We start from the raw sequence: 24,867 nt of genomic DNA, 5'->3' as shown, positions 1-24,867 counted from the left end.
AAAAAGAGAACTACAAATGACAAAGCAAGAGATCCCACTGCCAGAAAACTGCTCCATTACATACAGCTTTCTCTCTCAATTCTCTACTACCCTTTGGTGTCTATACCATATACTGTCATACAATTTCCATTCTCACAGTTTCAACATTCTTTGGAGAACTATAATGTTCATATTATGTCCATGAAGCTGACAAAATTCCCTTTATTTACATGTAGCTATCTATTCAATGGGTTGTGGAATATGTCCCCAGGCAATGCATGTCCCTAGATATTTAGCATTCTGCTTACAAGCCATTCAATAGTAGAATTTTTCATTTCATCCACCAATATTACCTGGATCTTGAAGCTACAAGGTACAGCCAGTTATCCTTAGTTTTGGGGGATGAATTTTGTAAGGAATGAATTCTGCATGTCAGGAAAGTTCAGGATTCCCATTCCCTCCCTGGATCTGCTGGGGCTGAATATACTGGCACTGCAGTCTTCCCAGGTCAATGGAGTGTATTTTTAACTGAACATATCTCCTGATTACCTTTCTCTCTGTGCAATCTTCTCTGTAGCAGTGAATTTAGGAGCATTTAAGGAGAGCTGAGAAGGCAAGCTATTTGTTGTCCATCACAGATGGCATCTTAGATAAACCTTTCCTCTTGTTTTATTAGAGGGCAGAAAAATAGCTGTCAATGAATGCATCTACACGTGCACATTTACTACACAGTAACTATGGTGACTTACACTGACTTGGGCATATATTTGACACTTGCATAATGCAGATATCAAATTTACATCCAATTAGTTATTGCACCGTAATGCTGTGTGTGTGGACTGATTTGGGATTAACTTTAGTCCCAAATCAGACCACACACAGTGTTAATGTGCCTTAAATCCCTGCACATGTAAATGCTGGCCTATTTCTGTTTACTGCTCAGTAACTTTAATGCAAAGTAAATGCATGTGTAGTTGTGCCCCCTGATATTTTTTATGCCACTTCTACCTTATTCTTTGATGTCTCAATCTTTTAATTTGGTAAGAATGAACCTTCTCACTGTGCCAATATATTATCTCTTGATTCATATTTTGTTTTCATGTCAGGTCTAAATACATTTACTAGACTGAATCTGCCTCATATGCTTCATACACTGACCATCAAACACTGGATCAGCCTCTCAAAATGAAGCCAGATATAGAAAGTAATCTGCAGCTATGGAGTAATGGAAAATTATGATTATCCCTTAATAGCTCCAGTGGTTACCTATGACATTTGTTTTTTGTATTCTTTAATCTGTCAAGCTTTCGATTTATGTAAAGACCTATTAAAGGGATGGGTCTAATCTAATGACTGCTTGTTGTAATCATTTTGACAAATGATTCATAAATGATTCACTTTGTGGCATTGATTGAACAGAGCAAAATAAAACAAAACACAACCCAAAGCCCCAAACCTTTTCTCTCAAAAAAGCCAGGAATGGGCCAAGCTAACTGGTTAGCAGCACTGGGGTCAGATAAAACATTGGGCCATCTCTGCTTTCATCAATCTCCAAGTTCCAAAAAGTTGCAGTCATTTACGTGCTTTTGTCTCTTAGGTGACTTGACCCTAAATTGGTACTCCTGCTCCTCTTCCACCACCTTACCTGTGGCCCCTAAGCCTTATACAGTTGAACTCCTTGTGTGACCTTATTGACTTCCATCACCAAAATTACATCAGTGACCTTCAATTGCGGTCTGACAGAAAAGTCATAATGAGGCTCTCTGTTACAACAATTTCCTCTCTCAAGAGGTATGGCACAAGGCTATGACAGTGAGAGAAAAAACTAGCATACTTTTAACTGACTGGTAACTGCCTTTATAAGAACCTGGTTATCACACCCCAAATCCTTGCCTGCCAAGAATGGAAACATAATGGGACTGGAGCACATTACCTAAAGCATATGATATTTCACTAAATCCTTTTAACAGCACTCTATCATTCAACAGCTGCCTCTCTCAGGACTACCCATGTTTCTTGCTTGCTTATTACTAGCTTTGAGGATGCTTAAAAATCCTCAGAAGCATAGACCTTGCAAAATCCTATAAAACTCTAATACTAGCCTCTTTTCAGCAATTCATTGAAAAGGATGCACAATGTACAACTTCAGTAGAAACTAGGTTAGATAGCATTATTTTTGCACTAATTGAACCAGGCACTGCATCCAGGCTCTCTCAGTCTGACTGCTTACATCATGAATCAAACAAGAATGAATACATTGCTTCCCATGGCATTGATATGCGGGGGTGGTAGGGCAGATCACACAGACCCTTGGTTTCTTTCTCCCCAGTTGTTTTCAGCTGTACATTTCCTGTCTTGTGGTGAAGCTGGGTATGTAGAATCCCCCCTGAACTTACCAATAACAACACAGACAGAAGAGGAAGATAGGATTAAAATGAACTATCATGTCTGCCACTGGAGAACTTCCTGTGTTAGCCAGAGGTTGCTCAAAAATTGGGCTGCACCTTGGAGAGATTACCTGAAGGCAGCTCTGTCTAAAGTGTCTTCTGGCCCCATCTTTTCACTGATTGGCTCCTGCTCCTTCCTATCTCACTTCCCTAGCCTAAACTACAGTATCTGTGTTAAAATAACAGCTCCAAAGCTTGAAAAGGCCAAGTGTCTCCCCAAGCAGTGACATTAACAAAGAGCTATAGCAAGATAACTGCTCAAGCCACACAAGGACATTCCAGGGTCAGAGACATCATTATCTAAACTCTCTCTCTGAGGCTAACCAGTTGCCACAGCACCCACCATCTTTTGAAATCCAAACACATGAATAATCTCAAAGGCAGTTCTCTCTGTTAAACAGTACTTGCTTCTTTCACTGTGCATCCATGCAGCATGAGCATGTGTGGGGAAGTGGGGAAAAACAATCCATGTAGGTGAATGGGACAGTTTAAGGGATTGCTGGTTGAATACAAAGTCTTCTAACTACTATGCTGCCAATATCATTTTACCTCAGCTCAGAGATGATTAATAACTACTGCAGTGTGATGATATTTCTGTGAGATGTATATCATCCCATTCCCTTAGGAGACCATCCGCACACTGAGATATACACATCTTCAGTGGTCACTGTTTGGTCACTCTTTGTTGCCATAGACGGGCAAAAACATAAAATGGACTTGGTGATTTATTAAGCTTCTCCCATTCAGAGGTGGAATGCTCTGTTGGCTCTCATACCTATCAATTCCAATCATTACATGTACTGTGCATGTTTTTAAAATACCTCTCTGAGATTCTGCCCTCAGATCTATGGGTTTAGTTGTATCCAGATGAGCTCTTAGTCTCATAATCAGCCACTGAGCTACTGGTCAGGATCTGGTTTTCTAGCTGTTGCAGCTGGAGTTCAATCCCGGTTAGGGAAGGCTTTACCCTTTTTATTTAGATTGTAAGACCTATGGCCAAGATTGACATTTGGTTTCATGTGGGCATAGGGTCTAGCACAATGGAGTGAAAGCTGTTAGCTGTTACCGAAAATGTAAATAAGAAGAGAAGGATAGCTGTTCATACATCTGTCTGTTCCTTCCTTGCTGGGAGATTAAGCTGACTGGGTCATTCTGCCCTTTGTACTTGAGAGGCAGAGATTTTTCCTAGTATATAAATGAAAATCTGCAATTCTCATAGCCACAGTTGCCAGAGGCTGAAAATATTGCTCCATACTATGAGTTCAGGCCCTAAGAAAGAGACTACAGCATGTGCTACCTTCTCAGCCTAGCTAAGAGCCACCCTAACAAGTTTGAACTGGCTCCTATCCAGGTCCCTTTGCCTGAAAGAAGGACGGCTGTAATTATGGATATTCTCAAGATGGATACCAATTTACAGAGCTCTTCCAGATATACTAATAATGACTCCTCCACTTTTCTATCTGTATTTGTCCTTTCCTCCCCAAAACACCCTTCATGATAAAAACAGATGTAAAGTATTTGATGTAGACACAAATCAGTTTATTTTCTGGTCCTGGATCAGGAGCAATAGTTTATCCTTGAATGGAAAGCACAGACAATGAAGAAGGGAACCTTAAATTTTAAAAAGGGATCTCACACACATAGGTACCTTTTTCTGCAATGTATTTTACTCTTTTAGGATGACTTACTTCTCTTCATTTCAAAACAAATGGACAAATTTGCAATCAACGGCTCCTCTAGACATGTGGGGACTCTGCTCTGCTGCACTAAAAATCCAGCACGTCAGAGCAGACTTGATTAATTTGGGGCTAGGGATTAATTGAGTCTGCTGGAGCACAGAAACTGTGGCACTCCAGCAGCCTTCCGCATCACGTGTATCAGCGTCCCCATAGTAAAAAAAATGGTGGTGGGGTGCTTTGAAATAAAACACATTTGATAAGCTTTAGTTCAAAGCACCCCAACACCATTTTTTTAGCACGGGGACACTGATACACGTGATGCGTGGGCACTTTTAATTAAGGCAGCTTGCCAATTAAAGCACTTGGTGTAATATCCCACAGCAAGTGTCCTTTAAACCAAACAACTGTTAATATATGCATTTTGAATTTTGGTTGGGTTTAATTTCTCATCAGCCTTTTCCTTTTCCATTTAGTAAACAATACATGCATCTTTTGTTGTTTGTTTCAAAGCCAGTGCAAACATTTATGTAACTGCAAAAATATTGTGCCCACTGAATCGTCCCATTGCTTACAAGATTAAGGCTTAATTTTGTTTATGGTAAGTTTATAGTGAGTAAAATGCTGTAACTGTGGTTTTGAAACCACCTCTGTACTGAACAGAGTCCTAATCATATTTTGCACATCTTTTCTCCACCTACACAGAAGACATGGAAGCAGTTATTTTTTTAATCAAATCTCAGGATCAAAAAATGAACTCATCAAGTCAACCCTAATTCTGTTTCCTGGAATTTGGCAAATTGCTCTAGTTGAGAATAGTAGCATATCTTCTATCAGCCTGGTCTATATTCATCCTGAAACAGAAAGGAAAATAAGAACGGATAATAGATAGTGGAATGTACACTATATGCCTTTCTCATTTATAAAATGTTCTGGATACATTAGCATCTCTACTTTGTATGCACTGCTGTTTTATCTGCTCTGACAGGGCATCTCAATTTCATTAAAAAACTGATTCTTCAGATACTCCTTCCACTAAATTCTATAGCAGAAGAGAGTGGGCCCAGTCATCAGCTGGTATCTTCCTGTGCAATACATGGTGCAGTCAGAGTACACTAACTGCAAGAGAGCTAAGCAGATTGACAACAGATGAACATTAGGGGTAGGGACAGAAATTATGCATAAAACATCATAAGTGATTGGAAACTGGTTCAAATCTGTAACACAACAAAAGTTCAGGGCAAATAAACTGCTTTCAAAATGGCTTAAACCGGTCTAAGATAGATCTGGATGGATGTAGCATCAGACTTAACTGATTTAAGCCGGTCTATCGAAATTCTGTTCTAGATCCTCTCCAGATTCAAGTTAACTCACAATCCCCTAGCATCTCACGATGTTTTGAACCTTCCTCACAAACCCACTATGTAGGGAGGGCAGGCCAGCTTTGGCCCAAGCTGTCCGCTCCAGCAGAGCAGGGAAATGTACTCTAGTGTCCCCTGGCTTCTGGCCTGAGCCACCGAAGACATGTAGCTGCATTTCTAGAATCAAAAGTGAATGATCACTTGCTTATCGGTTCAATCTATGCAGTTTAGATTAGCCTGTGAAGACTGAATCAATTCAGTCTCGAGCTTTCTGACTGTCTGTATTTAGCTCACAAATAGAAGGGTCTACTGCATTCAGCACATAGAATCATAGAAAACTGGGGCTGGAAGGGACCTCAGGATGTCACCTAGTCTAACCCCCTGCTCAAGGCAGGACCATCCCCAGCTAGATCATCCCAGCCAAAGCTTTGTCTAGCCAGGTTTTAAACGCCTTAAAAACATGACTAGGAACCAAATTAATCTTGGTTATGACACTCATAACCTGCATGGCCCTGGCCCAGACTTTTCACCTCTTCATGTCCGAGTTCTCCTCAAGCATAAAACAAAAGTAACTACTAGGGCTGTGTGAAACTTCAGTCCCTGATTTGATTCAGCAGTGATTCGGCCTGATTTTGTAGCCTAATCTCTGAATCTGAATCGAATCAGAGGACCCTCTGATCTCTCCAAATTGAATCGGAACCCTCCAAATCGATTCAGAACAATTCAGATATTCGGACATAGAGACAGCTAGCTTTAAATGTTTTTTCTACATACTTCTAGGTACCAGGAGGCTCGTGATTGCTGAGATGTTGGGGTGCATGGAGTGTCCCACAGGGGCACTGGGGGGGGGGTCCCCAGTGCACTTGGCAGTGGACCAGAAGCACTTCCAGTTCACTTCCAGGTGTGCTGGGGAGTGTGCCGGGGCCCCCCATGACCCCCCGACTTGGTGACTGGTGTCTCCTTGGTCTTGGGGGGCACCTGGGGTCCCGCTGCAACCAACTGCTGACCTGAGGGGGCGCAAGGGGAGCCTCCCTGGCAGACCTGGAAGTGGACCAAAAGTACTTCCGGTCCACTTCCAGGATTGCCACTGAATATGTGGAGGGGCCCCTCCCTGCACTCCTGTGGGATGCTCCATCTGCCCCAGTATCATAGCAATACCCTGCTACCTCACAGTATGTAGAAAAAACATTTAAAGCTGCATCTATGTCTGAATCGCTGATTCTCTGAATCACCATCGAATCTTCAGATTCGGATTTGGCCGAATCGAATCAGGGACAGTGATCTGAATCAACGAATCAAATTGCTGTCCCTGATCTAGGCTGAATCCGAATCAAATAGGGCCTGCTTTGCACATCCCTAGTAACTATATCATTTGGCTACTCATCTGGGAGAAGCATAACAATTAATGACAGTTTCTAATATATTCCTCTTAGGAGGAAAATCACTCAGATATCAAAAAAGGAAGGAGGAGCTTCTGATAATTGGAAAGGTCAGCTGAAGTAGGTTCCATTTCAAACTCTGCCAGTGACCCTCTATCTAGCCCTGGAAAAATCACTTCTCTCTGTGCCATACCTGCTCCCTCTGTAAAATGGGGACAAGAACTATAGAGGAAAGCTGAGTTAAATTAATGTTTCTAATCTATTCGGAGATCTTGAAAATGCTAGAGGGGCAGAGTCCTAATTATTATTGCTATTGTATGTGAGAAATCATTGTTTTTGTTCATTCACTGTACACTGCATTTGAGGTATTACAAGACGAGGGACCCACTTTACTAGGTGCTGAAGAATTCAAGAATCTAAACAGACAACATCAACAAAAAGTCTGCAAAAAAAGGATGTATTTTCACAAATGGATTTGTCCATCACACAGGAAGCTTAAGTTTGTAACTTGTATATCTGAGTTTCAGTTTGTCTAATGCTTCCTCTATAATAGTAGAGAGGGTTTTTTATTCTCTAATGAATGCTACTCTGTAATTTATCAAAATAACTGTCCTCCAAGATACCACGTGCCCATGCCCTTTCAGAAACAGCCATATACCAGGAAGAATAGTTTTTCCATGTAGTTAAATGGCAGAAAAACATGTGCTTTGGTGGGACTCAACCCCCTCTGCAATGACAAAATACCAGATGGTTGTGATCTTCAACTGTGGCCATGAAAACATAATTTGATCTGCATATTATTTGGTATTAAGTCTGGATGGAAAATGTTAAAAAGCCCTTTAAACTGTTCAGTTAAATGAAGCAATATGGATGTAGAAGATGGACCTCTCTATTTTTAAAGGACATCTTTTGAAGCAGTGGCGAATCTGCCAAGTTGCTGGACTGCTAACACTGCCAGCCATTCTGTATTGGCCTGCTGCTACCTCCACGTGCTGGGCATATGCCCTCCATTTCTAAATGGATGCCCTTCTTGCCTCTTTCTAGCATACCACAACAAAGAAGATGATGCAATTGTCATGGTCACCGAATTCCTCTTGGCTTATCAGCTGAAATTACAATTAAAAATCAGAACGGAAGGGGGAAGAGGGAGGACAATTCTTCAGTCTCAGATGAGAACAAAGATTAATGTTGACTGCCTAGCAGCACAAGCTGCAGCATGTTTTTTTCAACCAGAAGTCTGTCACCAAGAGTTACTGTCGTACCTAGCACAGCAGCCTCTTCCAGAAAGCAATCTATACCAACATCTGGAATAAAATTTATAACAGTAAATGCTAAAAGACATTAAACATTGTGGGGGGGCTATAAATCCTCATACTTCAGCGTACAAACTACTCTCTCATTACCAGGGGTTAGGAGCAAAACTTTCGTCAGAAGCAGATTACCCCCTTTTTGGCAGTAGCAGAGTTTCTGGCCCTTACCTTTGGAAAATCTGGTGGTGACTGTGAACAGAAACAAGACAGGGAACAGATGGGTCAGCCAGTCTGATTGTGTTCCTAATACATTGCCCCAATCAGAAAGTCATCAGCGAGACATGGCTTGCTTTTAGCATCCAATAATGTACCAGGTGACTTTGACAACTGCCATTTACACGTCATATGTTTAACTTGACTGTCAGAAATGAAAGAAAGTCTTTGATCAGCTCTAAAACCTGCATGGGAGCATACAGCCGTACAGTTAGATGCGGCCACTCTGTGTCTTACTTTCTTTCCCATTTCAACAGCTTGCCATAGTTAGAAAGGCAGGTTGGCTCAATGTGCGAATCTGGACACTGGAATGCCCACAGTGCACAGTAAATATGGTGACTTACACTGACTTGAGCATAAATTTGATACCTGCGTCACACAGGTATCAAATTTATGCACGATTAGTTATTGCGCAGTAATGCATATGCAGATGCCTTACTGCACAGTAATACTTTAGTTAGTCCCAAGTCAGTCCACACACAGGGTTAATGCACTTTAAATGCCTGCATGTGTAGATGCCAACCTATTCCCGCTTACTGTGCAGTAACTTACTCTGCAGTATATTTAAGCTGATGTAAATACACATGTAGACACACTCAGTGTCACTCAAATGATGAACTACCTCCAAGTACTGGAGTTGTAAAAGCACAGAATACCTCTGAAGAACACTGTGTAGGTGGAAAAAGTAGAATTAGAGAATTGGAGCAAGCCAGGAATGTCTAAATGGCAAGCTATAAAAATGAGTAACCATCAAATCATTTAAGCTGAAGAGGCTGTATTTTAAAGAAGCTCAAGTCCACTGAGTGGAATTTCTTTTTTTAACTATTTTACCTTTGGTAGTAAAAACATAAATACATTTTAGTTCACCTGCTTGTTTAAACTTAAAGTATTTGCTTCAGGCTTCCATCCATTAGTATCTGCTCCTGCCTTGCCTACTCTGCAGTCAATGGGTAACCTGCTTGAGTACAGAGTTTGGCAACCCCATGTAGCAGAGAGTACAGCAAGGGCCAGTGTGTAGGCTTCTCCTACAGTTCATATAGCAACAGTTTCAAGAGAAGTAAGGCTGGAGGGGACCTCAAGAGATCATCTAGTCCAATCTGTGATTGTGCTAATGAAGTGCTGTCTTCATCTCCCTACTATCGCAGTCTTGAGATCCCAAATCAGTTCCACCAGTTACTGGCAGTAATCCCTGCTGTTCCAATCCTGGGACTCTCTGGATTCTGTCCATGCACTTTCACCCACAACTTACACAATCAGATGAGTCAACATAAGACAACCAAAGGTACAAAACCTGGGATGAGATGCTACCGAGCAAAGCAGGCAGGTATTATTTGTTTTGCAATTCTAAGAAGGAAACCTTTTGCAGGCTCCTCAGGCAATGATTCAAAAACCTAGCCCAAGGAGAGAAGGTAATTTTAAACATTATGAAGACAGGGCCTGAAAACAATTCACTTCAAAACTATTATCTGTGCTAGCAGGAACCAGCAACCTGGCACTAATGCTTTTGTCTGGCAAATGGCTAACTTTTGGCAGGTCAGGACATGGTGAAGAGAGAGAATGTGTCCTCTGCTGAGAAGTACAAAAGGTGCAGGAACAGGAAACAGGAACTTCAGACCCTTTTTCATTTATAAGATGTGGCAGACAAGATGGGCAGCAAGACTGCAGCCATGACAGAGCCCAGGATGACCATGATATCATGGCTCCAGGCTCTAGAACAGGAAGGAGGAGTGCCAATGGAAAATGGAAAATAGTCTGTTTTTATGTTTCTGACTGAAAAAAAAGGCAAGTCAGGCTGGATCTGGTATGTGCCTGTGCCAAGAGATCAGCAGTCTCCAGCATGCAGTCAACACAGATCTGGTAGAAGGGGGGTTGCACATCAATCCTGCCACCAATCATATAGGGAATTTCCCAGAGAATTAGGGCTGCCTGAGGCTGTGTTAACTTTTCCATTTGAATCCCTATGAGACAGCACTCTGAGCATCCAGAACAACTCTAGGCAGAGGAATTCCTAGCAGTGTTGTTCCACTACCAAGCTGCTAGGGAAGGCTGTAAGGAGAAAGCCCCAGAACTGGTAGGATGGCCTTGAACATTTCATGAAGTCTCACAGGTTCTCGGAGCTGAACACAGGAAGACATGGAAGAGATCCGAATCTCGCCCCAGCCCAGATAGAATGGTTTTTCTGGGAGTTCCCCATGGGGAACTGAAAGAGTTCCCCTGACCTGTCTCTGTTGTGAGATGGGACAACTGGTCCATGAAGTTCACCCAAGATCACATGATGTATACAGATAACTTGCTTTTCCTGATACTTTCTTCTGGAAGGGTGTCAGTGCAAGGTGCGGGAGTGTGGCAAGTCTTAAAGCCCATAGTTCACGGCCCAAACCACCCTGACCAGATACATCAATACCTTTCATTTTTACATGAAAAAAAAAAGTCACGTAGAGGGAGGGGCTTTTTGTTGCTCTATTTTGTTTTGTGGCAGGAGGAAGGTTTGAGTGGGGAAGTATAAGGAATAAGAGAAGTCAGCTTTTTCTCTGGAAGCTGAGAACATGCCTGGTGTAGCAGTTATAGCAGCATCTTCTACTAAGAAAAATAAAACCTAGTCTGTCTGGATTCCTCACCGCTTAGGAGGCAGATCAGAACGATATTCAGAGAAAAAGAAAATCCCAGACTGTTGGGCTTCTGGTGAGGAAGCCCACGTCAGAACTGAAGAATCTGCATTCGCAGATCTTGGAACCAGTCTGTATTTAATCTGGCCCTATGTATGCCTTAAAATGTTCATAAATCCAGACTACTGATGGAGAACTGAGGAGAAGATTTATACCTGTTTATAAAGTGCCCCTATGTCTTGATATCAAGGTTACAGTTCCTGAGCAGAATGAGCTAGTGAGGATTTTATTAAGAGGAGAGTGCTTTTCTTTCCTGGAAGCACTAGATACTGCACAGACCCATTAACACTCTTTGTGCAAGGAGCCACAAACCCTGGGCATTCTTTATAATTCTTTAGGAAAATGTATCTTTTCCTCTTGAATTACTTCCGCTGATGTGTTTCTATAAATTTTTATACCCAAACATTTTTGAAATCCTGGTGGTTTGTATGCATTATTTTTCAATATTCAGTTGCCATGATAAGAAGAGTCCAGTAAGTAATCACCCCTTAGAAATAACCTAAATGTGTTGATCTTCAAGCTATGCTATACAATCTATTTCTCCTTCCTAGATTTTGTAAATAGCAGAGTTAGCTGAATACTGAGGATGGCTACCTTTTATAGCTTGGGGAAGCTGCAGCATATATAGTTTTGTTAGCCTGTATTTCTTAAAAGTGTGTCAAAGGTGACGAGAGCTCTTCAAAAAATTACTTCCCAAAATAGAGATAGCCGTAGGGTATACCCATATGCAGCAGGCTGATGCATGAAAATATTATCTTCCTCCTTAGTTCTAATCACTTGGCACACAAAATACATTACAAAAGCATTGAGGAGTCACCATAATGAGCTCCTGCTTTATATTTTCACCTGCAACTATCTGGGTTATGATCCTGGCATAGATTACCCACATTGTTTTATATTAATCCTATCCTCAAACAACCTCTATTTTAAGAGCCTGCATCTGAAGCCCTTGAACATAGAGCTTTGTAATGTGAAAATACAAAGCCCAGGAGAAGCCTCATCTAGAACTGCAGAGAACAGCAAAGATAGAAAATGAACAGCATTAGTTTACTAGCAGAACATCTTAGCTTTTCTAGACTCCAGGTCCTTCCTCTTGACCAACCAGCAGGGATTATTAACCTTCACTCACACCTGGCTTCTAACTTTTTACTCCCCCATTAAGGGTTTTCACCTGTGGTTTATTTGCCAAACTAGAACCAAACTCTAAGGCCATCTATTGACTCTGTATTTGCCAGACTAGCGTTCTTTTAACAGATTAATGGACCAGGCATTGCTATTATACTGTGATTTGCTTTTGTTTGGGGCCTACACATTTTCCCATCTGTAGACGAGGCAGCAAACATGCACATTCTCTTCCTTAAAGATATAAAGCTCCATCTTTTTTTGGTTTGGTTCCAGCCATAAGTGTCTATCTGGACTCTTTTAAATATAGTATAATAAGGAGCTTACATCTCTACTGGCATAACTGGATAAAACTCCAATAAACTCAAGCAGGCTCTACCCATTTATATCCACAGAGCACTCTGCTGAAGATATCAACATGTGAGAAGAAAGGGTGCTTCCATTATTAACACCTGATCCTATGGAAAGGTTTCAATGAAAGAGTTTATAGGTTTTAACTACAGCTATTTTACTGACACTACAGAAAAAGCCTTGCTCTTAAAAAACAAAAATGGATCAGGACCAGAAACAGAAAATACACTTTTATTTATGTGGTTGCCTTCCAATTACAGAGCCAGTACTGCTGGGGAGCTGAACATGCAGGGGAGGTTTTCCACTTGGACACCATTCCCTTTTCCTGCTCCCCTGTCCCATGATATATCATGTCAGCAAAATATATTTCATTTTCATGACTCAAGTCTTGGGAGTTGGAAGATGTGATTAGAGATAGAATTATTACTGTAGCAAATGTTATATGATCCTAATTTACAGATATTTCTGAGCTATTCATTGGTTCCTCCTCCCCCACCCCCACTGCAGAACCAAAACCAGCAATAAACTTGTTTTTAATTATTCTGTTAATTCATTCAGGTAAGGTGCTGACACCACTGTGTGATAAAGACCAAGTTTTTCATGCAGATCTCTTCCAAAGCACCTAACACCTGGTCTATAGCACCCCATATCAGGCCTAGATTTCCTGTACAACTCTAGTAACAAAACTCAGTGCCAAGTTAACAACAGCTGTTAACAAGGCTTCTGTTATTTCAGCTCTGAGTCTGGCAAAGGGGTCCCGTTGTGTAGAACTGTGGTGTCATTTTGCAATGAAACTATCTGAGGTACAACTGAGGAAATCCTCTGATCTGAAGGATCTTTATCACTTTCATTGTAGGAGGAAGTGATAGGCTGTGACACGCTCTGGCTGGTTTCCGTTACATCTGGAAATACTGAATACTGGGAGGAAGGTAATTTTTCTCTTTCCTTTTATCTGACCTACTTTTCAACTATTAGTTTAACTGCAAATTAACGAGATAGAATGTGTCCACGATGGCCAGAATATGCTTTTGTATTGCTTGACATGCTAACTTAGTTATAACATACTGCTGATCTGTTTATTTTTCTTATATAGCGCACTGCATAAATCCAGTGCTGTGCAAGCACACACTAGACCTTGATATAAACTGAAAAGGACCCACCACTCCAAAAAAGACACACTCAGAAATGGGCATCTTGGGGCTTGAGATCTCACTTACCATTGTGCACTGTGTATGTCCCTGAGCAAATGGGTTAGCTTTTCTCTGCCTCAGTCCCCTTTTGTCAAATGGGGAAAACGATACCTGACCTCAGGCTTTGAGATGGCAAAGCTTATCCCATGGTTGCAAGCTTCACTTATGAATGAATTCTTAACCAGCTGACACAAAAACAAAAAGTGAAGATGTCATTCGATAAATCCAGTCGGATCCCTGCCTCATCTCAATCAACACAGCTCTATTAATTTTAAGAAGCCCGTTTCAGCTGACACCAGCTGAGGCCCTGACACATTTCATCATATTCAAATGTATTTAAAAATGATTTATTCAGTCTTTTAACAAGGGAAAAGAAATTGTGTCAAATAGATCATCTGTTAATATTTGGCCAAGTATGATCAAATAGCAGAGAAGAGGACCGGGTACTACAGAGAGTGAAGCTCCTTGGTATAAGCGCACTGAATGGTATGGCTTGTGTTTTTCCTCTGGCTTATCCTACTGAATTCAAGGGAGATACTGGCCCACACAGCCAGAGTGTAAGGAGAATCTGACCTTGTGATGACTCTGGTGGTGGTGGGTTAGCCAAGGGGGATGGGTTTCCATCAGTTTGTTATGATGAATTAATTGCTTTTGTCAGAGTATTCAGCAGCCACCCAAACTAAACTATTACTTACTTTCCCAATCTACACAACAGTGATTGTTTCAGGCTTCTCTTAACCCAGGAGCAATTTAGTGGCACAATGTAGCATTATGATTCACAATACAGCTTGATCCATCTCCTCTGTTATGAAACACCAGTCCCATTTTGCAGATGGGTAAAGTGAGGCACAAAGACACATAGATTCAATGTCACTAGTGAGTCAAGCCAAAAGTAGAAGCTAGAGGGTGCTGGTTACTAATATTGAGTCTCACTGTTACAGGAATATCTTCCAAGCTGTCATTTGACTTACTATTACTTGCAGTTGGTTCACTGAGCAGATCAGTTTAGCATTACTGCAGAATTATGATCACTGTTGGTTACATGCCCTTCTAAAACCAAAATAACATTCCTGTGATTTATTGCAGTAAGTCCACCAAATAAACGTGACTGCTCAGCAGCCAATGTCAAACCTCTGGCAAGAGAGTGTACTTCTGACTATATTTGCAGAGCTCTAGCACACCTTACTTTCAAGGCCGAAGAAATAGCCTGACTGACTAGTTCCTTATAATTCTTAAGTATAAAGAACAGATAGCATCAAGATTCAGTTCATGAAAAGGAATGTCTGGTCCACATTTAACCCAGGGGCCTCTGGGACTGAGCAGTAATGCATCAGTAGGGATTGGTTATACAGCACATATTTTTTCCAGGAGGTGAAGGTTGGGGGATGAGGTGAGGAGGGAAAAGGCAGAGAGGACAGAGCACAGCTCCTGAACAGTGACTGATACAGGTGCTCTCAAAACACCACCATTATCTGGAAGTCAGTGGACTGTTCCATCACTGTAAGTAAGTGACACTGAGGAGGAGGAGAAAGAAAGAGTGAAAATTACTGGCTCATGATATTTGGATCTAAGATCTTTGAGGGCAGATGGGATTTTGGGAGCCTTCAGGGAGTGTTTAAGTGAGATGGATGAAGGGGAACTGGCCACTCTAGAGTTCAGCTGAGCTCACTTCCAAAAGCAAGGGTAGTTTTTTGAGGCTGGCGTGTAATGTGAAACAACAAAGAAAGGGTGAGCAATCAAACTATTTGCGGTGTTTCTCTTTTATTGATTAAGAGAATTCAGACCAAAGCAGGCCAGTGATGCTTTCCCCCCATCTGTTAGCTGGCTCCTGGACTCTGCGAAGTTCTCTCACAGCTAGCAAGAAAGACCAATCAGTAGACAGGTATGCGGGGTACATCTGTCTAGCACAAGGGAGAGGAATACAGACATGCCACATGCTACGTTCACACATGTCAACTCTGCAGCTGGAAGCAGACAAATAAACTCAGAGGGATGCCTTAGAGCACCGCAGTAACGTGACCATCCTGGTTCTTGATTCAGCTTGGCATAGTTAGTAGAGAGTATATCTGCACAGTGTTGCCTTAAGCTGCACTGGCTGATCTTACATAATCCTTCTACAAATCCATATGGATGTTTTGTACAGCTACACTGCTTTCTATTGTGAAACTTTGTCGCCCAGCCTGGAGAAACAGAACATATCAAAGCTGGAGCACTTATTTGTTACTTCTGTTCATGCTTTGAATGGAGGTTCATTACCTTCAGCTGCTCTTTTGAAGAAGACTTTGCAGCTGCCACAGGTGAGAGCTCCGTAGTGGCATCCAGAAGCTTCATCTCCGCAAATCAGGCAAGTCTTCTGTGGTGGAAAGTAATAGTCAATGGGCAAAACGTGGTCCCTTCCAGCCTCCAACCTTCAGACACAGGGAGAGAGAGACAAAACAAAGAGTCAGCAGACAGGATAGATGGACATGAGTTTGTTGCAAGCTCAGAATATTATGCTTGTGAGACTGTTCACTGCAAAAACTGGACTCAGAAAACACATATTTATTTATTTGTTGCATTTCCCAACAAAGGCTCAGGGCAGCTTACAATAAGAAAACAGAATAACTTACACAACAGGAGAGTGGCAAGCGGACAGAACAATGTAAAAGGAAACTAGGAAATCAACATAAAACAGATCTTCTGAACCAGTTGCAAGGAGGGAGTGGGCCTTTTTGGCAGGCATGCCACAAAATTAGCTCTGTACCCTCCCCAAGTGCCACTTTAATCTTCTTCCCCTGCCTCATCTGCTGCTCTGCTTTCTGCTTCCTTCCCTGTGCTCCTTGACTGATTCGGGGCTTTTGGTTATAGATGTGTTGGTCTAAGGACATAGGCAGGCAAGCTTCTTTGGGTAGATGTGATCTTTTATTAGACCAACTGAGTAGTTGGAAAAAAGTTCTTTGCAAGTTTTCGGGCACAGTCACCCTTCTTCAGGCAAAGGAAATCTCTGCTGTTCTGAGACTTCAAGGAATGAAAAAAGCTAAAAATGTGGCTGGATGTCAGTAAAAATGTAAATAGGTGGAAATTAGGAAAACAAAAGGTAGAGCAGAGAAAGGAGGGGGTGGAAAAAGCGGGGAGAAAAGGTGTGGGGAAAAAACCCAAAGGTGAGTAGGGGAGACTCTACAGTAGTAGTAATTCAAGGTAGAAAAGAGGCTGTACTTTTTCACAGACAGCCTCTTTTCTTCCTTGAATTTCTTCTATTGTAGAGTCAGCATCCCCCCCAGTACCACTACAGCCTGGAGCCACATGCCCTGCCACACCTCCCCACCACTGCCACCAGTGCACAGCCTCAGCGTGCCCTGTGCCCACTCTGGACTGACCCCAGCGGGAGCAGAGCAGCCAGACCACGCACACAGCCCTGACCTGGCCCCTGTGACTGCTCTGCATCTCCACGCTGAGCTGCCCTGTGGCTCCTCTGCGCTGCCCCTGCTGCCCTACAGAGCAGCCCAGAGGTGGTGGTGACGGTGTAAGGCAGTGCAGCATGGGCTATGCGCAGCTGCTGCAGGAAGCAATGGGCAGTGCTGAGGGGGAGGGGCTGCTTTTCCCCCTTGCCGAGCATGTTTCTGCCCCACCGGCACTGCTGTTGCTGCAGCTGTTCAGTATGAGCAGGCGAGTTTGCAGCAGCTGCAGGGTGAGTCAGGGCTGCACATGGGTCCCCGACAGCACCACAGGGTGGGAGCTAGTGGCTGCTTAGAAAGGCAGTCCAGTGCGAAGCTGCCCCAGCTCCACTGTGTGCCTAGGGGGTAGCAGGATGCACCACCGTGGGACAGTGCCAGGGCCAGGTGGGACCAAGGCACCTGCCGTGAGCCGGATAAAGCCCCTCTGCAGGTCGGAACTGGCCCGTGGACCATATTTTGCCCAGCCCTGGTTTAGGGTTTTGTAGGTCCCTAAACCATCACCCTGATTTGTGCCTGGAAACCTATTGAGAGTCAGTGCAGACTCTGGAGCTATGTGCAGCCCCCATCAGAAGGTGAACCACTTTATTCTGCTTCCAGACAATTTTAAACGGCAGCCCTACATAGATGGGTCACACATCATTCAGCAAAGCAGCAACAACGGAGCTGAACACCCACTTTGGCACACACCAGTCTCATGCTGATGTCATCCTGCTAACTAGTGGAGTTATTCATAATTTACAGTGTGAGACTGAAACCAGACTTAGCTTCTTTAAATCACTCCTTTCATGCCTAGGGCTTACCCAATGGCAGGACTGGCTTTAAGGGACTGATGAGGAAGCGCTTTATGACAGGTTTTTGTAATGCTAATGCCATTATGGCTTCAGCACTGAGGCTCATCTGATGTACTGGGTGCGTCTACACAAAATGCTAACTGCATTGCGGAGGTAGCTTAATTTTACTGAGCAGTAGCATGCAGGACAAAACCTGTGCTAATATACTACTGAGCAGTCATAGGCTACTACACAGTTAGCATAACTAAAAAGCTGTGCGCCAGCGCTACTGTACAGTAATGCCAGGTACTGTGCATTGATTTAGTCCTTGGTTATCCAAGTACTAAACTTAACGCGCCATAACTACAGCACATTAATGAACCTATATGTGTTTAGTGTGTTGCTGGGACCCTGCTTTTTCTGTACGCTACTTGGACCAAATCCACTGAAGTGAGTGTTGTTTTACTGGGGATGAATTTGGCTTTTGGATTTTTCACTTAGACCCAATTGCTGTTTACAATACAATCAAACCACCTGCAGACTACTCATTTTTAAATACTTCTTCATCAGCAGTGCTGCTACCTCAGACAGAAGAGGTCTTTCCTCTCCTCACCACAGGTTGCAAGTGGGCAGCCTCTTTAGTGCTCCTGGAGCCTACTGACTAGCAGAGCCAAAGCCTTACTCCAAAAATTAAACCTACGTTCTCTCACATAGTAGCAGCAAGGACTAATCATTGGCAAGGGGCCAAGGTGTGTTGTTTATGACCATGTTTTATTAACTGCTGAAGTTTCTATTTCTACCAGAACATTTCTGCCACTGAATTGGTATGTTCAGTGAAAACTCTCCCTATTTCCTGACTAGCATATCAAAACCATAACCTTAAAGGGGATTTGACAGCTGAGTAAAAAGCAATAAGATACAGAGCATTTTGTCATGGGTCGTGGGTATCAGCAGTGACCAAAGTTCATTGAGGTATCAGGCTAATTCCTACTAGGAGTCACAAAATACTTCACAGAAACTCAGCTGTCATCACCACTAACTGGCTCCCTTTGGCTGCTCAGCTGACAAGTTAAAGAGTGAATAGGCCAAGGGAAACAAACTCTTTTCTAAGATACAGAGATAGCTTCAGCCAGCAAAGAAGGCAAAGATACCTGCCAAGGAGAAAGAAGTGAATGACAATGCTGCTGTTTTCTACACTGAACCTCGCAGCAGACAGAAGGTCTCAGTTACAAGGGCTGTCCATCCAACATCTTTCACTTTTTATATGCCCTCAAACCCTTTATAAACCCTAGTCTTCCACATGCACATGAAATCTAGTATATTGCTCTTTCAAAATGTGACTTCCCCAAAGACATAAAGAAAATAACAGTTAGCCGCCCTGGTATAGCACTTTGCTTTGAATTCACTCTAATCACAGGTGATACACCTATAATTATAACTTTGTTTGAAAAAGCAGGACTTGATTAGAAGTGGACTTAGAGCTCGCTGCACATATGCATAAAACACTTGAACCAGTGGGAGCCTTTCCTTTAAACAAGACTATATCCTATTGCATAGGTCTCTAACAGTCTGTTGGAGCTGGTCCCTTCAACAACACAAGGAACTAGACATTATCTTTGAACCTTTCCTCCTCCAAACACCTTTCCTCCTCCCTAATACCCCCAAAGCAGTCTGAGGAATTATGCCCCTCTCCATATCTATGTCTCACTGTAAATGCCCAACCTCTCTCTGGAAGTTGCAATTGACCAGAAAGCTCCTAGAAATCCAATGTATCAGTGATGCTTCTTAAACATCCAGGAAGGACTGCTATCAAGAAACTCTTCCCTACCACTTCATGGGTTGGAATGTTGTTCCCTCTGCACTGTCAATGCACATCAGCTGGGAGAGCTGGAAACAAGGAATGGGAGTCAGACCTGAGTTTGTAGAATAGTCACACTGTTCATGGATTACCAAGGTCATTTTGTCTCCCCTGTATTTTTGTTATCCTCCACCCCCCCCCCCCCAGCTTGGCCATGATGAGTTTAGGCCAGTGGTTCTCAACCTTTCTGGACTTGAGATACCCCTCACTGGACTTGAGGCACTTCTTCCTCCGTAACTTTTGTGAACTGAGTGGCACCCAATTTCAAAAACAAATTTATATATTACAGTCCTTACTTGCAGATAGGCCAGGCAGGAGGCTGGGGGAAATCAGCCAGGGAGGGATTGGTCTGAGCTTGTGCTTCTCTGGTTCCCTAATCTCCTCACATATTGAGGCACCCTTCAAAAGATCTGATGGCACCCTGGTTGAGAATCACTGGTTTATGCTCTCTCTCTCTGGCCCAGGGCCATGGTCTTCTGAGTGCAATGCATAAAGAGCCTTCCCCTACTCACTCAAGAGCTCGTGTAAGTGCCAGGCAGAATCAAAGAACTAAGCTGTCATGTTCTAGTTTATTAGAATAAATATTAATTGTAAATTGCTTCCAATATCAGCCCCATTGTATTAGCCAAATAATGTTAAATAACTGTAATATGGAAAGGGACATTACATTTTGAACTAAAAACAACCTGCCATTTCCTTCTAGCATTACCTGAAAAGCATTACTTTCAGATGTAGTTTAATACTGTATCATCTTTACTACACAGGTTCCTGACATACAAATTATATTAATGGTGAATAAACTGACAGTAGCAAGTTAGCATGTAAAAAAATACTCAGCATTGGGTCTTTAGTATGAATAAATGATAGAGATAAATCAAAACAGAACAACAGTTTACTAAGGAAACAGATGACAGCTTGAAGCTCCTGATGAACTAATAATAAGCAATATATGTTTCAAATGTTCTGAAGCTCTCTGGATTTTCCCACTTTCATGCTCCGCTATTCTTGTAACTTATCCAGATGACAGAGCATATGAACACTCACAGCCTGTCTACAACTGAAGTTCATCATGGATTCATTCTATATTTATCTGCAATGGGACTGGTTTGGCCAGCCTTTGTCCATTGTTCCCATGTGTTATCAGAATAATGGTATTTCTGCACTTTTGTATTTAATTCAAGAGTACTGAGGAAAAACTGTCATATCAAGGTTTAATTAAGTTACTATATGTGCATTATTTGCATGTTCCCTTTCCCAACTATTCCCATATACGTTTCAACTCTTTATAATTAAGATTTGATTTATTTTTGCTGGACTTACTGTATTATCAGTCATATGAAATAAGGGAATCCTATCCTTTATATTTTGTTCTATGTGTGTTTCACACCTAATCAGGCAAAGTAGGTTGTTACTATTGGCATCTTCAAAAGCTAGAATCGATATCCCTTATTTCTGAGTCCCAGTTTGATCAATTAAGCAACTCCTATGTGTAGGGAACTACTTAAATCACTTGCGGAAACCACAAAAAACAACGGTTTCTATGATCACTGCAAAAAATGGTGTTTCCTGTGATTTTGCACAGAACCACCTGAAAAAATAAAAAGCTTACAGTGGGACAATTCCTGCAGCCATAGAGCATATGGTTTGAGAGACAGCTACTGAGAGGCTAAGCTAGTGACATAGACTCAGTGAAGGTGCCAGTCAAGAAAGCAAAAGGGTTTTGGCACCATCTTTTAAGAATCCTGGTGCAATGTTGCAGCAATGCTGCATTCTGAAGATGAGTGATTGGCCTCTCAGCCAACCAGCAGCAAGGGGGGGCTTGCTGTGAAAAGACATCAAAATCAGCTCTGTGCCCCATGAGCAACCTGTAGAAATCCCTTCATTTCACTGTGATTTAGGTGGGTCCCTACCTACGTGTATAATCTTCACTAACTCTTATGCCTCATCTAGACAGGAAAGTGTTACCACATATGGTGACCTAGTTATACAGGTATAGTTGTACTGTTACAAACTGTGTTGTGGGCATGTTACTCCAGTACAAGAGTATCTTTTTTCAGGTGAGCTTAAACCAACTTAAGCAAAGTTGCAAGAAGACAACTCTTATTTCAATTTAAATGCATCAACACGGGGGTATAGATGAGTGTCTGAACTATACTAGTATAACTATTGGTGTAAACTCACATCAATTTAAACATCAGTTAAACTGACATCATTAAATTGACATCAGTTTAAACCAATTGGTTTCAATCAAACTGTTTTGGTTTTAGCTTAGAAAAAAATATTCAGGTGCACAGGATTAATAATCATTTTCAGCCTGGAAAAATGTGGGCAGTGGCAAGGGTTCAGCCCTTGGACCAGTGCTGTTCAATATCTTATCAGTGACTTGGATGAGGGCATGGAAAGCACTCCGTACAAATTTGTGGAGGACACCAAATTATGGGGCAAAGTAAACACGCTAGAGGGCAGGGAGCGGATTCAGGCAGATTTGGACAGGTTGGGAATGTGGGCAGAACAGAATAGGATGCAGTTTAACGAAGATAAGTGCAAAGTGCTACATTGAGGGAGAAAGAATCACCAGCACACCTACAGGCTGGGAAGTGAGTTTCTAAGCAGCACAGCAGCAGAAAGGGATCTTGGAGTCATAGTTTACTCCAAAATGAACATGAGCCGTCAATGTGACAAAGTGATAAGTAAAGCCAACTGCACTCTTGTATGCATTAGAAGGTGCAGCACAAGCAGGTCTAAGGAGGTGATACTTCCCCTGTATGTGTCATTGGTAAGACTGCAGCTGTAGTACTGTGTCCAGTTTTGGGCACTGCACTTCAAGAGAGATGTGGATAACCTTGAGAGAGTTCAGAGGAGGGCTACTCACATGGGTATGGGCCTACACGTAAGATCCTACAAAGAGAGATTGAAGGACCTGAATCTCTTCAGCCTCCGCAGAAGAAGTTTGAGAGGGGATCTTGTAGTGGTCTACTAATTCACCGGGGGGGGGGGGGGGCAGCAAGAAATAGGGGATACTCTGATTACCAGGGTGCCCCTTGGGGTTACTAGGAACAATGGCCATAAACTGATAGAGAGCAGATTTAGATTAGACATTAGGAAAAATTTCTTTACGGTGAGGGTTGCCAAAATCTGGAATGGGCTTCCAAGGGAGGTGGTGCTCTCCCCTACCTTGGAGATCTTTAAGGGGAGACTAGACAAGCACCTAGCTGGGGTCATCTGACCCCAGCGCTCTTTCCTGCCCAGGGCAGGGGGTTGGACTTGATGATCGACTGAGGTCCCTTCTGACCCATGAAATCTATGAAATAACTTACAGGGTAGTTTGCTATCAGCCACAAAACTGATCTTTCTTAAAGACCAGTATCACTGCCTTTTGGCTTTCATATATTTTGGGCCCCAATTTTCAGAAACATGAACATACTTTTATTAAAATTTCACTCTTAAGGGTAAGGATGAAATCCTGGCTTGCTAAATAGTCAAGGGAGTTTTGAAATTGACTTCAACTGACTTCCGACCAAGATTTCACCCTAATAATTTATGGAACTGATTTACACTTAGTTGCACGATTGTAAATCATGAGTAACTCCTCTGAAGCCAAATGAGTCATAGAAATATAACCGAGATCAGAGTAAGGCTGCAGTCTGCTTTCCTGCCTATCTGATCTAGCTATCAGTTATCCTCCAGGAATGTCGGTCCTCATGACAGAACAACACAGAATCCTCTTGAGCAGCAGCTGATGATCAGACCCAGTGATCCTACTCTGGGTTCCAAAACCAAGTTGCACTTTTCAGCAATTATCTCTTCTTTGTAATTAGATGCGATAATCAGAAGACATTGTTCCATTGCCAGTTTTCTTAAGAGGACTCTGACTAATTCTTCCCTAACTAACTGGGTAAGCTGTCAGTCTCTAAAGTGCTACCTTGCTAGAACTTCTGCCTGGTTTCAGATTAACATGGGTACCTGCCTTTATCCTTCCCTAGGAGTCTCAGTTTACAAGGCTGGAAATTTGACATGCAGATTAAATGGGATGAAAAATGACCCAGTGAAGTATATCTGCCACAGTTCATCATGCATTCACTCATACCACAAGTATTTTGTTGTCTTCCTACCCATGTCACTCTACCTTTCTCCACTCTGTTTGTCCATTCTGTCTTCCACCTGCATCCCAACTACTTAGATAGCCAGCTCCCTGGGATAAAGGCTGCTTTCTCTGAAGTACATCTGTACAGTGCCTAGCATAATGGGGTTTGATACTCATTCAAGGTGCAGGCACTACTATTATACAAATATGGATATTCAACATAAGCAATAGTGGCACAACAATAGTTTGCTGCTCCTCTAACAATTTGTTCCATTTCCTCTGCCTCAAATAGAGTCTGGCATCACAAAATTACTTAAGTTATCCTTAGCAAATGTTAAATGCTTCCTCCCTTTGCCCTAAAGATTCCTTATAGAAAAGCAGTAAATCTGGCGCTCTGTTTACTTCTCCCTCTGCAGCAATCATTACAATATTAATGGAAATGTGCCAAAAATTTAGAATATTTTTGTAGCCTAATGGCTTCAAGCTACAAAGCAGGATGACTGAGACTGGAGAGGCATAATCCAAACCCAAGCTGCCAGATGATAAAAATAATAATTTCTCAGCAACAGAGAAGGGCATTTGTGTATACACACTCCTGCAGGGGTGTATGCATGTGGTTTTTTGGACAGTAACTTTTCCATCCAGCACTCCAATGCATTATAGATCTCTAACTGGCAAGTTAAAACCACTGAGTGCTTAGATCAGAAATGAAGCTAGTATATCATGAAGGCATATTTACATCTGTAACTACATGGCAAAGGTAGAAAAATAGTGTTCCTGCCAGCTGGAACAAGACACTAGAGCAGGATGAATCAACCAGCTGATACACATCTCATATTTGGACAATACATGTGTATTTGCACATCCAAATAATACCTTCATCAAGTGCAAGTGATACTTGAATGGCAATTTTAAGGTACGTACGCAGCAACCCCTGTAGATGACCTCACCCTACTGGGATGAAAGGAGATGAGCTAGCTCCAGCTCTGTTTACTTTGATCAGAGTAAACCCTCCCACTAGCAAGTG

General features: G+C 42.3%; 1 protein-coding gene across 1 annotated transcript in view; it reads right to left on the bottom strand.

Annotated features, from left to right (window-relative positions):
* Window positions 1–24,867, bottom strand: part of AR (androgen receptor) — a 106,236-nt gene that overhangs the window by 43,896 nt on the left and 37,473 nt on the right. The window contains exon 2 of the mRNA XM_090059919.1: window positions 15,951–16,102. Coding sequence (XP_089916045.1) covers window positions 15,951–16,102 — 152 coding nt within the window. The remainder of the gene's footprint in view (window positions 1–15,950; window positions 16,103–24,867) is intronic.

The sequence above is a fragment of the Crocodylus siamensis genome, chromosome 8 (genome assembly GCF_052110815.1).
Source record: "Crocodylus siamensis isolate JL-2025a chromosome 8, ASM5211081v1, whole genome shotgun sequence".
NCBI classification, from domain to species: domain Eukaryota; kingdom Metazoa; phylum Chordata; order Crocodylia; family Crocodylidae; genus Crocodylus; species Crocodylus siamensis.
Note: the sequence above shows the minus strand (reverse complement) of the source record. Positions and strands in the feature narration are given on the sequence as shown.